The sequence below is a fragment of the Erinaceus europaeus genome, chromosome 4, assembly GCF_950295315.1.
Source record: "Erinaceus europaeus chromosome 4, mEriEur2.1, whole genome shotgun sequence".
NCBI classification, from domain to species: Eukaryota; Metazoa; Chordata; class Mammalia; order Eulipotyphla; family Erinaceidae; genus Erinaceus; species Erinaceus europaeus.
In genome coordinates this window covers 114,322,428-114,340,727 of record NC_080165.1, presented here as the reverse complement: position 1 = coordinate 114,340,727, position 18,300 = coordinate 114,322,428, and the positions used below count along the sequence as shown (strand labels likewise).

The 18,300-nt window shown below is 38.1% G+C and overlaps 1 protein-coding gene across 2 annotated transcripts in view; it reads right to left on the bottom strand.

The window, feature by feature from the left end:
- MAP3K5 (mitogen-activated protein kinase kinase kinase 5) overlaps positions 1 to 18,300 on the bottom strand; it is a 277,002-nt gene that overhangs the window by 95,403 nt on the left and 163,299 nt on the right. For both annotated transcript variants that reach the window (XM_007520044.2, XM_060190392.1), the window contains 2 exons: positions 17,087 to 17,240; positions 9,964 to 10,071 (listed from right to left, as the gene is read on the bottom strand). In XM_007520044.2, coding sequence (XP_007520106.1) covers positions 9,964 to 10,071; positions 17,087 to 17,240 — 262 coding nt within the window. The remainder of the gene's footprint in view (positions 1 to 9,963; positions 10,072 to 17,086; positions 17,241 to 18,300) is intronic.

Genomic DNA, 18,300 nt, shown 5'->3' with positions numbered 1-18,300 from the left:
AACATGTCCCTAAATCATTTAAATTACAAAATAGTATGAAAATACAAAATTCATAGCATAATATATTTATAGAAATAAAGATGTCAACACATGTAACACTTTAGTAAGCACTGTAACATAGTCAGTCCAGATTGCAATTCAATTCTGTCAAATAAAAAACAATTAAAAAAATGAGTTCTTACCCACCTACTTAAAATAATACTAGCAGGTTGAGGTCTTGAGTGAACTACTGAAATAGGTCAGGAAGTTTGTGACTCTAAAACAGCTTTAAGATCTCCATTTGGTTACTCTAAAAATCACAATTTATTTCTACATTACCTAGTTACTTGCTAGGACCATGCAACTTGATATAAAAATAGATCCTTTCAAGTCTGAATTAGATTTATTAAAAGTCTAGTTTCACTTCACATCAGACACAAATTAACATACACCAAATGTGTATTAAACCTAAAGAAGGGAGAAACCACAGAAAGTAGTTCATGGAATGCAGCTCCCTTAATGAGAGTACAGAGGGAGTCAAAGTCTCAGCTTGCAACTTCAGCAGATACTGTGAATGTTTGCTTCTTACTTTTATAATCTCTTAAACTTGTAAATATATATGACTTAGGAGCTACAGCTATTACCTGCACACTACGTGCAGAAAATACAGTTTTATCTTGATAGCCTAAGCTCTGAGTTGCCTTCTAAAGCCATCTCTAAGAGTAGGTTGGCGGTGAGTGTCAACATGTAACTGAGCACAATTATTGGGAAACACCAACATAATACTGGTAAATCTATCTTCTGTCAATCCAATTCTAGGAGTGGCCAAGGAAAGATTTCCCAGATTGATTGGACTGGTTTCATAGGAAAGAAGTAGAGCATTTCCAGAAATGTTAAGTTCCTTAAGGATTGTAAACGCTGCCAAAAAACATTCTAATCCAGTGGTGTAAAGCTTCAGGTTCGTGAGGAAATCATCAGAAATTAGGTCTTTTTCCTTTACTTCCTTGTTAGTAAGAATCACATAGAGGCCACATAGAGCCACATAGTGCCACATAGTGCCACACAGAGGCACTAGTGAGCTACAAAACCAGTGGGTAAGGTCAAAAGTTCCTGGGGCCTGTCTAGCAATTAGGAGGAAAGGGAGAGCCAGAAGCAGAGGTGGAGCGGTTATAACTCCAGGAAGATCCAAACCAATACTTAATTTAAGATAATCAGCACAAGCAACATTTTTTTAGTAACTGGTTAGCTTCAGATCTTGAGGCCTACCTAGGGCAAGAACAGGGACTTGGAGTTAACACTCAGCAAAGGTGGCAGAAGTTACACAATAGCACTCACGGCTGGTTTCCTAGGAACTGCTCTATCCTTCCTTACTAACACAAATAAATTTTGTTCAGGTTCAGGTGGCAGTATTTAGAGGACATGAAATCAGTTGGTTTAAACTGGTCAGGGAAAGCCCATTTCCCTGACTGGTGAATATGATACAACTTGTAGTGCATGACTTTCCTTGTTCCTTTGGATGCCACAGAATGACCTGGCCTCAGAAGCTCTTGCAATATGAAGTAATATTTCTTGATGTTTTGTAGGTAAAAGCATCTTTGGAAGGTGAGTTCATCAGCTCATCTAAATTTAGTGTTTGGGGTAAAAATAGTATCCCCTTAACTTCCTGGGTCTTCTCTGAAGGGCCATTCCTTGCAGCCAAAGTGAGGGATGATACTCAGTATTCCACTGGGACTCTACTATAACCTGCTACCTTTCCCTGCGAAGTCACAAGAAATAGACCAGCATCACTTAAACTTCAAATCTAAAAGATGGAGAATTTGCAATAGTCATTTAAAATATCGGGCAAGGGGGTCCGGCGGTGGCGCAGTGGGTTAAGCGCATGTGGCGCAAAGCGCACGGACGGGCTTAAGGATCCCGGTTTGAGCCCCCGGCTTCCCACCTGCAGGGGAGTCGCTTCACAGGCGGTGAAGCAGGTCTGCAGGTGTCTATCTTTCTCTCCACCTCTCTGTCTTCCCCTCCTCTCTCCATTTCTCTTTGTTCTGTCCAACAACGAACAACATCAACAATGGCAATAATAATAACCACAGCTAGGCTACAACAAGGGCAACAAAAAGGGGGAAAAGATGGCCTCTAGGAGCGGTGGATTCATGGTGCAGGCACCGAGCCCAGCAATAATCCTGGAGGGAAAAAAAAAATGAAAAAACAATATTGGGCAAACAGTTTCTCACATCCTCAATCTAGGCTTTTCTTTCATGTACACACATGCACATTTTTCTTTTCTTTTTTTTTTTAATTTCTTTATTGGGGAATTAATGTTTTATATTCGACAGTAAATACAATAGTTACATGCACATTTTTCAATGTCTATAAGTACTAAAGTAAGTACATCTACTGTCCAACAGACAAGTACTAAAGGGGTCAAAATTTCAATTAGTTTTGCTCCTGGAATGTAGAGTAGCTGTTTAAAAGCCACTAAATTCTTAAGATTTGGCAAAGTAATTTAAAAAATTTCAAAGTTTCAATATGAAGTACATACTAGTTCATATAACTGTTGGATATTTTTACATGAAAACACAGAACAAGTTAATAAGCTAAATTAAAAAAAATACTATTAGTCTATTTTTTTTTTTTTTTGACTCCAGGGTTATCACTGGGGCTCAGTGTCTGCACCACTAATCCACTGTTCCTGGAGGCCATTTTTGTTGTTGTTGTTGTGGGGGAAGGTAGAGAGGAATCGAGAGAGGAGGGGAAGACAGAGAAGAGGAGAGAAAGACACCTGCAGACCTGCTTCCCCGCTTGTAAAGCAACGCCCCTGCTGGTGGGGAGCAGGTGGCTTGAACCTGGATCCTTACATGGTCCTTGCACTTCGCACCATTTGCGCTTAACCCATATTGCTCTATTCTTAGAAAACAAGTTTTTTAACACTCTTATAAGACAATCCATTTCCTGTTTAACTTAAGACCTATTAAGACTGCTGCTTATCTGTTATTTAGTTGTAGTTATAGTTACTTTACCCTATTTTTTAATTGTTCTCATTTTGATTGCATTTTTTTTTCCTCCAGGGTTATTGCTGGGCTCGGTGCCTGCACCATGAATCCACCACTCCTGGAAGCCATTTTTCCCCCTTTTGTTGCCCTTGTTGTAGCCTCGTTGTGGTTATTATTATTGCCACTGTTGATGTTGTTCATTGTTGGATAGGACAGAGAGAAATGGAGAGGGGAGGGGAAGACAGAGAGGTGGAGAGAAAGATAGACACCTGCAGATCTGCTTCACCGCCTGTGAAGCGACTCCCCTGCAGGTGGGGAACCGGGGGCTTGAACTGGGATCCTTACGCTGGTCCCTGTGCTTTTGCCACATGCGCTTAACCCACTGCGCCATTGCCCGACCCCCAGGAGTCTTGTTTTTATACCATCACTGTAAGGGAAGTGAATCTGGAAAACAACAGAGGAATCCAGGCACTGTTTCTTCTATCTGAGAAAGAATAAGGAAAGACACCCAAAAGTAGTAATAGGTGTAGAGGTGACTTAAAGAGGACCATTTTAAAAATGGGGGGGAAAATATAGACATAGAGATATAGATAGTCATAGATTCAGCTCATATTTGTGACCTTGGGGGAACTACTGCAGTTTCCAGTGAGGAAGATGGAGACACAGAACTCTGGTGGTGGGAATCATACAGAATTACACCATTATCTTAAAATATTGTAAACCACTATTAAATAAATAAATCCCCACCTGCAGGGAAGTTGCTTTACGCCGGTCCTTGTGCTTTGTGCCACATGCGCTTAACCCACTGCGCCACTGCCCGACCCCTACATCTTTTTTTTTTTTTTAACACAACCCTGCTTGATTTGGATTTATGGATGATGTTTCACATTGAATCTGGAAACTAAGATTCTCAGGCATAAAAGCTTTTTGCACAGTCATTATGCTATTTTCCCAGATTAGTAGCATTTCATTTAATAAAAAGAGAGAGTGGGGAGTCGGGCGGTAGCATAGCAGGTTAAGCACACTTGGTTCAAAGCTCAAGGACTGGCGTAAGGATCCTGGTTCAAGCCCCTGGCTCCCCACTTGCAGGGAGTCACTTCACAAGCAGTAAAACAGGTCTGCAGGTGTCTATCTTTCTCTCCCCTCTCTGTCTTCCCCTCCTCTCTCCATTTCTCTCTGTCCTATCCAACAATGAAGACATCAATAACAATAACAATAACTACAACAAAAAATAAAAAGAGAGTGGCAGTAGTAATGAATATATTATGCCTAGAATGAGGGTTTGTAAAGAAATTGACATAAATTCAAAATTTTAAAAAATGATTTAAGAAGGATTAGGTTTTTGAACTAGGAGATTTTCAGCACTGAGGAAAGTTAATAGGGACTGGAGACATTAATTTTTGGTCAAAAATGATTTAAAAAAATGGAAGCAGAAGAATTCAACTAAATCTGTAGTACTTCTTGTGCTTTTCCTTATAGCCTAACATTTATTAATTAATATAGTGTAAATTTTGTCTCTACAATTGTTACAAAACATAAGAGAATAATACAAGGCTAACTTTTTTTTTTTGAGTGAAGAACCTCCAGAAAGGAGAAAATAATGAAAACTAGCTGGAAATAGTATTCATTTTCCAAAAGTTTCCGGATTTTTTTTTTTTCTGCTCTTTTTCTATCTTCCAAATACTTCTGGCTCTCTACTCAATCTCCAGGCCTTGCTAATCACTAATTCCTTTAGTCCCATTCTGTTTCCAAGTATCCTTGGATAACCTTGCGTTTTCCAGTCAAAACTTTGAAAATCTCTCTCTCTCTCTTTTTTTATAGTAATACTCAAGACCCTTACCTCCCTTAGTTTTGTAGCTTCAACTGTATAACTAATCTGCTTCTGCTTGGAAAATAAGAACATGCATACACTAACAAAATGTAAATATATGAGAAACCAGAGGAAAAGTCTTAATTTTATTTTGCCTCCAGAGTTATTGCTGGAGCTCTGTGCCTGCACTATGAATCCACTACTCCTGGCGGCCTATTTTTTTTCTCCCCATTTTGTTGTTACTATTGGATAGGGCAGAGAGAAATTGGGAAAGGAGGGGAAGACAAAGAGGGGGAGAGAAAGATTGACACCTGCAGATCTACTTCACCCTTACCACTTGTGAAGTGAACCACTTGCAGGTGGGGAGCCAGGGGCTTGAACCAGGATCCTTGCGCTGGTCCTTGTGCTTTGCACTATGTGCGTTTAACTTGGTGTGCCACCGCCAGGCCCCCAAAAGTCTTAATTTTTAATTTTTAAAGGCTGACCCTGTTTTATTTCAGATCAAAAAAGGCCTAGAAAACACCAGACTGAAATAAAAGTTTAAAAAAAAATCCCAAAGGGCTGAGAAAACAGCATAATGATTATGCAAAAAAGGCTTTAATGTGGAGGCTCTGAGGTCCCAAGTTCCATCCCTAGCACAACCATACACCAAGACTGAGAAGTGCTCTGGTCTCTCCCTCTGTAGGTCATTTCTTCCTCACTGTTATTTCACTTTCATTAAAATAAACAAAAACTATTTTTTAAAAAAGATTTCAGTGAAAAGAAAAAAAAATCCCCAAGCCCCAATCTCTCTTTGTGTCTTCAAAATCAAGGTAGGGGATAAGATGGTTTTATTCATTATAACTATTTTACAAGGGCTAAGAGGATGACTAGACTGCACATGAATGATAAAAAAAACTCAACCTAAAATTAATACTGACAATAAATAAAGTAATATAAACAAAACACTGTACACTTTAAAACATAGTTAACAGAATGTATATAAATAGTTGTAAGTTAAGAGAAAACATACAGATATTGGTCTCTGCTTTTAATTCTCAGCATAGGCTTCTAATACCCTTGTACAGTCCCAAGTGATGAGAGGACAAAGAGTCTATTTTGTTGTATTGAGGAGACTCTGGGTGGATTCCTGGATGACTCCTGGTCACCAGAAAGAATAAGTCATTATTATAAGTTTAGCATTTTCCAGTGCCCCTCTTTCTATTTCTCCAGAGGGTAAGGGGATGGAAAAAAGAGTAAGTAATTGATCATGCCTATGTAAGGAGGTCTCCAGAATATTCCAATAGTGGGGAATTTGGAGAGCTTCCAGATTGGTGAATACATCTACACTGGGATAGTGACACATCCCAACTCCACTAAAGAAGTTCCTGCAGCTGGGCCCCTTTGAGACCAATGTGTATCTCTTCATCTGACTGTTTATCTGTATGTGAAGATAAGCGTTAGTAAATTTGTAAATATAAGTGTTTCCCTCAGTTCTATGAGGTGCACTTGCAAATAATTCATATCCAAGGCTCATGGATGGTAGAGTAAGAGTTTTGGTATCTCTACTGCTGTCTCTCTCATCTATTTTGTCCTCTATATCCAAAAATAAGGAAAGGCAAAAAAACGAAAGAAAGGAAGAAAGGAAGAAAAAGAAGAATGAATTCATAAGGAATGGAATAATTATGCAGACATGGAGGCTGGTATACCTGGTTGAGTGCACACATTACCATGCCTGAGGACCCTGGTTCTGAGCCCGTTTACCATCTACAGGGAGGAAGTCATTAGCAGTGAAGCAGGTCTCTCTCTCTCTCTCTCTCTCTGTCTGTCTCTCTCTCTCTCTTTCTCCCCATCCTTCTCAATTTCTATCTGTACTAACAAATTAACAAAGAAAAAGGGAAAAAAAATCACAAGGATTGGTGGATTTACTAAGTTCAAGCACTGAGCTTCAGTAATAGCCTTGGTGGCAAAAACAAACAAACAAAAACACCATGCTGTCACTGAGCCCCACCAACAACTCTGGAGGCAAAAAAAAAAAAAAAAAAAAATTAAGCAAATGGATGAATAGCAGATGGCCTCACTCATATGTGGCACTTGAGAAACAAAAACAAAACAACAAAATAAAAACATATAAAAAAGAAGAGTTAGCTTACACTTTATCATGTATGAGGAACCAGGTTTGAGCCTCCCCAGTCACCACTTAGGAATACTTGCACAGGAGAAGCTTCAGAAGCAGTGTAGTAGTGTTGTGGTATTTCTCTTCTATCTGTTTCTCTTTCCTTCTCTTTCTCCCTCTTTTTCTCGCTCTCAGCCTTTACCCCACCTCCAGCCAAAAAAAAAAAAAGAATCCACTGAGAGCAGTGGTATGTGTGTGTATGCACACAAAGTCCTAGCAAAAATCTTGGCAAGGGCAACACCTATCGTAAAATGTTAATTAGCTATGATCTAAAGCAACAGTCCCAAGGTCATGAAGGGGGAAAGGGCAAGGAGGTGGAGAGTTGAAAACTCAGTCCTATTGTGGAGGAAGATGGCATGTTGGTGAAAGGTTGGGTGTGCTGACACCTCTCATAAGTAGATAAGAAACTGTGCACATGTGAAAAGAATTCTCGTAAATAATTTCTCAACCTAATAAAGTGGTTTTTTAAAAATGGTAAAAGATAAAGCACAGGGAACAACTTTGACTCTCAATGGTATATGAGTATATGAGAATGGAAAAGAGAGGGTGGTGAAGCTTTGTGAGAGACAGCCTTCATCTGTAGGATCTGACTTCATCTATCTGTACGTACAGTGTCATAGTTGAATTAAATTATAGCAAAACGCAGAAAATTGTTTTTCTGTGGGAAAAAAAACCCTTCCATATATTAGGGTGATCAGAATGCATGAGAAATGAAATGTTCTCTGTTAAAGGGAAGGAAACACATAGGAGAAAAATTGAGGTTTCCCCTTTTACAATATATTTTAATAATACACTAAATATTTTGATTTTGTAGCTGGCTGTTTTTTTTCATCTGAAGTCATGCCATCATGCTGTGTACAGATGGAAAGTTATAAGACCCCTTCTGGGTTTGATTAATTTGCAAGAGTAGTTTACAGAACTCAAGAAAACATTTTACTCCATTACTGTTTATTACATAAGAATATACGGTTGGTGCTATTGTTGCCTAAAGGGCTGAGCAAGGCTGAATTCTGTGATCTTACTATCAGGGTTTAGTACTTACATGTTCTGCTATGACTTTATTATTAATGTTGCTATTGTTAATATGTGCTAAGCAATTATTATATACCAGACTTTATTATTTCATTGAATTTTTACAACAATCTTTTGAAATGGATATAATTATCCTATTCTGTAGATGATAGAATTGCCATGTAGAGATGTCACAGTGATAGAAAATGGCAGTGATAGTATTTGAACCCCATGTTTTTTTTTTGCCTTCAGGTTATTGCTGGGTCTTAGTGACAGCACTATGAATCCACTGCCCCCAGCGGCGGTGGTCTTCTTCTTCTCCTTCTCTTGTTTTTTGATAGGACAGAGAGGAATTGAAAGCGGAGACGAAATAGAGGGGGAGAGAGGATAGACACACCTGCAGGCCTGCTTCAATGCTCGTGAAGCATTCCCGCTGCAGATGGGGAGTAGGGCCTCAAATCCTTCATGGGTCCTTGCATGGGTCCTTGCTCAAAGGACAATGTGCACTGAATAGGAAGCACCACTGCCCAGCCCCTGAACCCTACCTATTAACTTAAAAGTCTGCATTTAAAAAATTGTAATCTGGGGCAGAGTGGTGACACACATGGTTGAGTGCACATTACAGTGTTCAAGGACCCAGGTTCAAGCCCCTGGTTCCCACCCATGGGGGGAAGCTTCAGGAGTGGTGAAACAGTGCTGCAGCTGTCTCTGTCTCTCTCCCTCTCTACTACCCCCTTTCCTCTCAATTTCTGGCTGTTTTTATCCAATAAATAAATAAGATAACAGGGGCCGGGTGGTGGTGCACCTGGTTGAGCACACATGTTACAATGTGCAAGGACTCAGGTTCAAGACCCCAGTTCCCACCTGCAGGGGGAAAGCTTCACAAGTGGTAAAGCAGGGCTGCAAGTGTCTCTCTGTCTCCTTCCCTATATATTACCCCCTTCCCTCTCAGTTTCTGGCTGTCTCTATCCAATAAATAAATAAAGATAATAAAACAGAAAAAAAGAACTACAAAAATTTAAAAAAATAACAAAATTAAAATAATTGTAGTCCCATACTCACAAATGTACTTCCTGACTTCTTTTACCACTTTATTTCTCTTATTTAGTAATTGTATTCTATATAATTTATTTGCTTTTCTTTGTCTCCCAGAGCAGAAAGAAAGCACACACTTGTCACTCTGCACACATCTGTTTCCTTGGTGATTAACAGGGTGCCTGGGAGTGTCTATTCCAGATAAATGCTCAGTAAATATTTGTTGAGTGCATAGGTGATGTTTAAGGGAAATAACCAGGGTATTTTGGAAAGCAATTACAAAACAAATCTATTTTGACACATCCTCTCTCATAGTTGGGTTTATCCTCAGGATTTGAAATCAAGTCTTCAAAATGTTTCTTTTTAAATAAAAATAACAGAATGCTTTGTCCATGCACTGAAATTGGGGACCTAGAAAAGTAGAAAGGGTTAAACAAATGGTTGCTTTGAGTAGAAAGGAGAGCACTTAAAATTTTCCTGAAAGCAAGTGACAGAACAGGCCACCTTATCCTGGGCGCAACACTGAGCCAGTGGCTCATCTGAGATTTTGCAGCCACTTAGATAATCAAGCAGCTAAGTGGAGTGATAACTACAATCATTACAGTGTAAAACTAAAAGTAGCACGATTCTAATAGGCTTTCAACAACCAAAATACGTATCTTTAAAATCATGTATTTAAAGTATTTTTTTTTGGTACTTAATTTAATGTATAGCATGAATTTATAAAACAGAAATATTCTAGTATTGAGTACACTTTGGGTGGGTGCCAAATATAATGTTAAACAATTCAGATACTTAAACTAAATTTTATTAAATGAGTGTAGTCCATAATTAAAATTTAACAAAGTTTATATTACATAATGTACCTGTCCCAAGATAAATAAATAACATACTCAAACCACTACTTAATTAATACTGATAAAAGTACAAGAAGGGTGCAGATTCCTTCACTACTAATGCATTTTCTTAATAGCTGCACAATTTACCTTGTCATCAGGAAACACATGCCAAATAGATATTGTCTTTTCCTCAACTTCATTGTTGATAGATAAATATGAAGGCTGATAGATTTTGGTTGGTTCTAATATTAATACCTTGAAAACATAAAGCAAAGAAACCAATGTTAGTAATTCAAAATTTAAACCATTTAGAACTACTGTAACAACACAGTACAGAGAGATTATTGGATGAAATTCTTGGTCCTTTGCTGGAATAAAATCATCTAACAGGTGAACGGTTTCCATTCTTCTAAATCCTTTGAGCATGCAATGATACTATACTATTATTATAATTCTCACTGTTGTGTCACTATTTATTGATGTACCAAGGAGTACTTTCAGTTATTAAAAGAAAGAGGCATATCTGTATGAAACAGTAAAATTATGCTTTTTTCTCTGCCTTCAAGTTAAAAATTGGAATCTTCAATAATATATTTAGTCTTGTTAAAAGACAGAAGTAAAGTATATTCCTGTTTTGGAGATGTAAGAATGAGCTAAAAATCACCACCTAAGGAATGTATGATGAATTTTAGAAGCAAATTATATTAAAATACCACATGTGCCTTAACTTCAATCTACTTGCACAGATGCTTAAAGGCATCTATGTTGCAGATATTTTCTATGCAATCTTGAGTAGAAATGTTTAAGAAATTAGCAATTCACTATCATAGAAATTCTACTCAACTGCTTAAACCCAAGAAAATTACCTTTCAAAATGAAAGTATCAAGAAAGTTCAACAAACAAATGGAGGAAAGGCTCTTCAGAAAGCTCCATCAACCAGAATTAATATTAACAATATATTAGAGCCTAAAGTACACCTTGAGCAAGAAGCTGACTCTTGGGCATGTACTGTAAACCCAATATTATTTACTTCATGCTAAATTTGGCATCACAGTAAATAAATTTAAAACATATAGAATGAAAGAAAAGAGATTAAAGAATAAAGTTTTCCTTACACTTGAGTATAAGAAACTTTAAGAACTTAAAGATCTCTTGGTCAGTTTTTAATTATAAATATTCTTATAATAAAAATAATTATAATTACTATAATGTTTATAATGTAACACAAATAAACACACCAAGCACACAGAGGAATATATTCTGAATCAGGAACATACCACATGAAGCAAATCCAAATTACCATCAACAGAAACTTAAACTTGAAAGCAGTATATCTATAATGTTTAAATTGATAACTGATTTTCATAATCATCAATAGTCTTTAAGTATTCTAGTGTCCCCATGCTCTGTGGGGAAACAATTACAGAAGCCAGACCTTCCACCTTCTGCATCCCACAATGACCTTGGGTCCATACTCTCAGAGGGTTAAAGAATAGGAAAACTATCAGGGGAAAGGATGGGATACGGAGTTCTGCTGGTGGGAACCGTGTGAAGTTGTACCCCTCTTATCCTATGGTTTAGTCAATATTTCCTTTTTTATAAATAAAAAAAAATTTAAGTATTCTAGTGTCTGTGAAAATAAAACTGAATAATGGAATTTAAAAAAGATGGGTTTCTCAAAATAATGTACATGTCACTGTTCTGACATGAGACTATCTTGTTCCATAATTACAAGAACACAGTGTTTAAACCTTATAAAAGGATAGTACTAGATGACTTTTTCAGACAGAAAGAGTAGAGATAGAGACACACAGAGAAAGACACCATAGCAGCAAAGTATCCTCAGTGTTGTGGGACCCAGTCTCCACTGGCCTGTGCCCATCACAAAGCAAGCATGCTAAGCAATCTTGTTGGCTTTGTTCCATATGTTTCTAATAGCTAAAATCTCATGTTAGTGCTAATGCTCTTTTTTTTTTTTTTTGCCTCCAGGGTTATTGCTGGGGCTCGGTGCCTGCTTCATGAATCCACTGCTTCTGGAGGCTACTTTTTCTCCTTTTATTGCCCTTGTTGTTTTAGCCTTGTTGTGGTTATTATTATTGTTGTTGATGTCATTGTTGTATATGACAGAGAGAAATGGAGAGAGGAGGGGAGACAGAGGGGGGAAAGACACCGGCAGACCTGCTTCACCACCTGTGAAGCGACTCCCCAGCAAGTGGGAGTCTTGCGCTCTGCGCCATGTGTGCTCAACCCGCTGTGCTACCACCTGACCCCCAGTGCTAATGTTCTTTTCTTGAGATAAGGAATAAAAACTGGTTGTAACTGTCATTGTCTAGCAGTTGTTGAGCTCTCTCCTCTGCCCTTGAACTGACAAAATGGGAGGAATTTGTAGCATGCCTTACAGGAGTCACAAAAATAATGAAAAAAAGGGACAAGAGATTTTGTTGTTGTTTTCCTTCTTCCCCTTCCTCCTCCTCCCTCCTCCTCCCTCCTCCTCCTCTTCTTCTTTTTCTTCTTCTTCTCCTTCTCCTTCCTCTTCTTTCTCCTCCTCTTCTTCCTCCTCCTCCTCTTCCTCCTCCTCCTCCTCTTTCTTTTTCTTCTTTTTGGCTGTTACCAGGGCTTTACTCCTGGTCAAGTTACCAGGGCTTCACTCCTGGTCAAGTTTTTCAGATGGAAAGAGTCAGAGATAGAGAAACAGAGTGAGACCTGCTATGACCATGTGAGCTCAGACCAGTAGGAACTTAGAGGTTACACAGGCTGTGGTGCTAAATATAAATATGCATATGGGTCCTGGATTGGGTGGATAGAGGTAAATAGCTAATTCTATTCACCAAATATTTTCCAGAATGGAAGCTACTCTCTACCCTAATCCAATTTTCAAGCTCTGACACCATTTTCCTTCCTTCCTTCTTCCCTCCCTTCCTTTTTTATTTTATTATTTATTTATTTATTTTTATTATTTTTATTTATTGAATAGAGACAGCCAGAAATCAAGAGGGAAGGGGGAATAGAGAGGAAGAGAGACAGAGAGACACCTGCAGCCCTGCTTCACCACTTGTGATGTTTTCCCCTGCAGGTGGGGACTGGGGACTCAAACCTGGGTCCTTGTGCATTGTAACATGTGCACTCAACCAGAGGCGCCACCACCTGGCCCCGATTCTTTCTTTCTTTTAAAGATTTTACTTATTTATTAATAAGCAGGATAGGAAGAGAAAGAAAGAACAAGACATCACTCTGGTACATGTGGCGCCAGGGACTGAACTCATACTTCAGAGTCCAATGCTTTATCCACTAAGCTACCTACACCATTCTCAGTGTTTTTATCCAGCTTTATGGTAGCTATCAAACTCAAGCAAAAATTACCACAGTTGTGGAGCCCCAAGAAACATGCCTAAAATAGACTTCTGAGCTTTCTTCCAGCCTAAGATCCCTTATCTCATTGGCTTTGTTCCTACTTTTTGGTTCCTATTCATTAACTATTTTGTCTCACTTTATGTCCTGCCACCTTCCAGACACCAAGTTTCGGATGCTACCATGATTCCACTGTCACTTCTCTGGGCAGATGACCTCACCACCAATGTGTCCTGGAAACCCACTTCCCCAGATCCCTACCCCACTAGGGAAAGACAGAAACAGTCTGAGGATATGGATCAACCTGCCAACACCCAAATCCAGTGGAGAAGCAATTACAGAAGCCAGAACTCCTACCTTCTACACCCCAAAAACAACTTTGGTCCATACTTGCAGCAGGGGAGAAGTGATAGGAGGAAGAGGATAAGGGAGCTCTGAACTCCAACTCCATCAGGTCCCAGAAAGAAGGAAAAGGAGAGAGATATTTGGTAATAGGGCTATGTGTGGCTTGGAGTAGGAGAGAGGACTGGACCTGGAAGAAAGGGAGCAATTCTGTATAAATGTAGACAGATAGTTAGTTGCAGAGAGAACAGTTAACCCATGTCTGCAATCTTGGGAGAACTGTGGTGGTTTGTAATGGAGGGACTTGGGATTCACAACTCTGGTGATGGGAATGATGTGGAATTATATCCCTGTTGACATGTAATTTTGTAATTCAATATTGAATCACTAATAAAAAACAAAAGAAGAGAGAGAGAAAAAAAAACCACCACAGAACTAAAGCTTCCTCCAGTACAGTGTGGGCCAGGGTTTAGCCTGAGATGCACACAAGGCAAAGCAGTCAATTTGATAAAAATCAGCTAAATACAGTTCACAAATGAGAATTCATTCTTGTTTTTAGTTTCTAATCTTTGAAAACTTAAAATCTCTGGTCTATACTACAATTAATCTTTAGCTTCTAGTGTTGGAAGCAAGAAGGAAGACAGTAGCATCTAAAAATGACAAAGTGCAAGTATTAACAGAATTGCCTGTTTAAGCTCCTAGAATTTGCAGACACACCAGACTCCTCTTCCTCTTGACTAGTACTAGGTAATAAGTAGATGATCTCCTACTTTTCAATGTAGGAATACTAGGAATGCACACAGGTGAGGAAAAACAATGTATCTAATTATATCCAAATAATAATAGTAATAATAATAATAATAAATGTTGAAACCATTCAAGTAATTTTCCAAATTAATTTCAATCTGCTTTCTTTTGCCTAGGTTGTTTCTTGGAGGAATAAGAACATATATGGTGGGGGCTGTATGGTGGCACAGCTGTTGAACGCACATGTTACAGTGCACAAGGACCCAGGTTTGAGCCCCCACTCTCCACCTGCAGGGGGAAAGCTTTGTGAATGGTGAAGCAGTGCTTCAGGTGTCTCTGTGTCTCTCACTCTTTCTATCTTCCCCTCCCCTCTTGATTTCTCACAGTCTCTATCCAACAAATAAATAAAGATGGTTTAAAAAAAAGGAAGAAGAAGAACAGATGTGGTCATCAGGTAAATGGGAGAAATCAAATCACCTGACTTTTTCTGATATAGTCATCCCGGTTTTAGTTTGGTCCACTTCAAAAGGATAATGTTATCATCCCAGTCAAGATCTGCATCTGCCTACATAAATGTGAGCATCCAAAGATGAAAAGCAATAAAGGGTGACCTTCTCTCAGGACCTGAGGACTAACATAGTGACTAACATAGCACCACAGGTACCGGAGGGTATCTTTCTCTGTGTGGGTAGAGTATGAGTAACAAATGCCAAGGACTTCAGGGAGTGGGCCTGGTAGGAAAGGTAAATGAGAGCTTTAGGATTGTGGGCTTGTCATAAACATCTACAAGTGCAGTAGGAAACTGGCTCAGCAGACTGCTAATTTTGGAGAATACAATCTCAAATTATCAGACCCTTAAATTTGTTTAAGAGCAGTCAAAAATTTGGATTTTTTTTTTAAATCTAAACTCTTTACTTTTTACTTGACTTTAAAAAAATAAACTCTCAAGATTTCAATTAAAATATTTCATGGTTTCATCTATTTTGTCTAATCTTTATTTTCTGTAATAGCAATTGTAGTTATCTAAAGTTGTTAATCTGATTATTTCAACATGTGAGTCACCTCTGGGTCTGATTTAGTTCTTCATTACAATTTTTTCTCTGTTTACTGAAATCTCTACTAATATCTCATTATATCTGAATAAAAACAGTGCAGATGCTCTAGACTGTATCATATCAGAGGATTTAGCATTTCCCAGTTAGCAATTAAGTTATCTGGGTGTCAAATTGATCCTTACTATCAAAGTTTAGTTTTATTAAAATTTTGAGGGTTTATTTTAGTTTTGTCCTTACACCTAGGGTACAGTTTTTCTGTACCTCAACTAAATGCAAGGAATGCTCACATGCTTTTGCAGGTTATTATAACACTTTGTTTTTAGTTCAAGGAAAAAAATGCCTTTTCACTTTAAATTATATTTTCATCCATTCCCAGTGAGATCAGTTTTGCCCATTTTTCTTTTTTCTCTTTTGATGATCAGTTGGTAGGCATTTTCCTTGAACTTATTAGGCAAATTGGTCATTTCATGATGTTTCCACTATTCTCTCCCTGCCTAGGATTTGTCATGTTTATGGTGTGTTTTAGTGAATACAATTTAAAATTTTAATGAAATCAAGATGGCTAACTTTTGCTATATAAATTATAGGTCTCGCTGGGGAGTTGGAGTAGGTGTAGGTGTGGCACAGAAAGGAAGTTAATGCAGGGCCTTAGAAGTGAATAAAAATGTGCTAAAGCTTCCACACGTGGTTAGCCATCTTTGCCCAAATGGCCCACATGTTTCTCTGGAGTGTGCCTTTTCATTCTTCTGATTAAAAGTTTGATAGTAAGATGAAGAGAAAGAAAGAAAAGAAAAGGAAGGAAGGAAAGAAGGAAGGAAGGAAGGAAGGAAAGAAGGAAGGAAGGATAAGAGGGAGACAACCATGATGAATACTTAAGAGCTGGGGGGTGGGGGTCTTTAAGAGTGGAATAAAAATCACTAATTTGAGTCTTAAAAATACAAAAAATGTCATGTGACATCTAGTCAATAAAGTACTACTCAGCAGTTAAAAAAAAAAAAGACTATAGGGGACCTGGTGGTAGTGCAATGGGTTAAGCACACATGGCAGAGGAGCAAGAACCAGCATAAGGATCCAAGTTTGAGCCCCTGGCTCCCCATCTGCAGGGAGGTCATTTCACAGGTAGTGAAGCAGGTTTGTAGGTGTCTTTCTCTCCTCTTCTCTGACTTCCCCTCCCTCCTCTCTCGATTTTTCTCTGTCCTATCTAATAACAACCAAAATGACAAGGGCAACAAAACAGAAAAAATGGCCACCAGGAGCAGTGGATTCATAGTGCAGGCACCAAGCTCCAGCAATAGCTCTCAAGGCAAAAAAAAAAAAAAAAGACTATAATGTGTCTTTTGAGACTAAATGAATGAGACCGGCAGTGATTATGATTAGTGAAGGACAAGTATGGGGTGATTTCACTCATAAGTAGAAAACTGAAATGTATGAACTAGCTTGCTTCAGATACTGAAAGCTAAGAACTAATTTTAAGGTAGACTAAAAGATTTTAAGATTTTTAAGGTTGCAAGAAAGCACACTTTCACTGTTAATCCAAAAAAAACCCATCCAAATTCCATGGTAAAACATAAAAAAATGTATCTCTTTTGATTCTGAGACAGTATCCTAAAAAGTAAGATAAAGCAAATCAATTTTCAGAAAAGAAATACACCAACCAAATGACTGTTGCTTTAGAGCATGAAAATCAGCACATCTTAGAAGCAAAGCAAGCTATTTTTTAAATAAAGGAAAAATAAAAGAAATGTGCTTAGAGTTCATTTAAATGGAGAATACTCACTGGAAACCTTACTACAGTAACATCTGTCTTTGTGGCTTCAACCAAGAAATCCATCCAGAAGTCCATGAGTTCTTGGTTGGCCACAGGCTGTTCTGCAGTCAATTTCACAAAATGTTTATATATCAAGATTGTCTCTACAATAGACTTGAGGTACCTAAAATTTAAAACACACAAAACATGTAACAGGCAAAATTTGAACCATTTGCTAGCAAGTTTTCTAGTACTAGTCCACAAAAATAAGTGCACCGTTAATACTTATGCATTCAGAATCACCACAAATTATTCACTATCGCAAATCACTTATTTTTACACATTATCCCACTTAAATCTCACCAAAATTGAATAAAGTCTTATTTCCATTTTAAAGATGAGGGAACTGAAGCTTCAAGGGCTCAAAGAAACTTGGACTAGACATAAATTTACTTAAAAACACAACTTTCAAAATGATGTCTATATTCTATTCAAAGGAGTGACTAATACATTTTTTAACTACACTTCTGTAGAAACTTTTTCTAATTAGACTTTTCATTGGCAATCATGATTTTCCATTAGTAAAGTCATGGGCCCCTTAGTATATACCTAAAATAGACCTACTCGCCTTTTCCAAAATTGAGACCCCAAATCTCATCTATAGTATTACTTTTTGATTCCTGATTATTAAACAATTTGTTCTGATGTATATCTTAATGCTTTTTCAGCCACCAAGTTGTAGATGTTACCATGAGGCCACCTGACTTCACTGGATAGATGACCTCAACAATATACCCTAGAGTCCCACCTCTCCAGAGCCCTGCCCAACTAGAGAAAGATAGAAACAGACTGGGAGTATAAATCGACCTGCCAACACCCATGTTCAGCAGAAAAGCAATTACAGAAGTCAGAGATTCCACCTTCTGCACCCCATAATGATCCTGGGTCCATGCTCCCAGAGGGATAAAGAATATAAAAGCTTCCAATGGAAGGCAGGGGATACGGAACTCTGGTGGTGGGAACTGTGTGGAATTGTATCCCTCTTATCCTACAATCTTAAATCAAAGAAAAAAGGAAATTACGATTGTCCTCTAAAGAAATTCAGCTTATATATTATATAAATATTCTCAAATCAGATAACATGGTGGAACCTAAAATAAAAAGTTAGAAAAACAAGAGGAGCATGAGATAATGGAATGCAAAAATGTTTGCATTAAAGTTTGTAAACTATAAACATGGATATT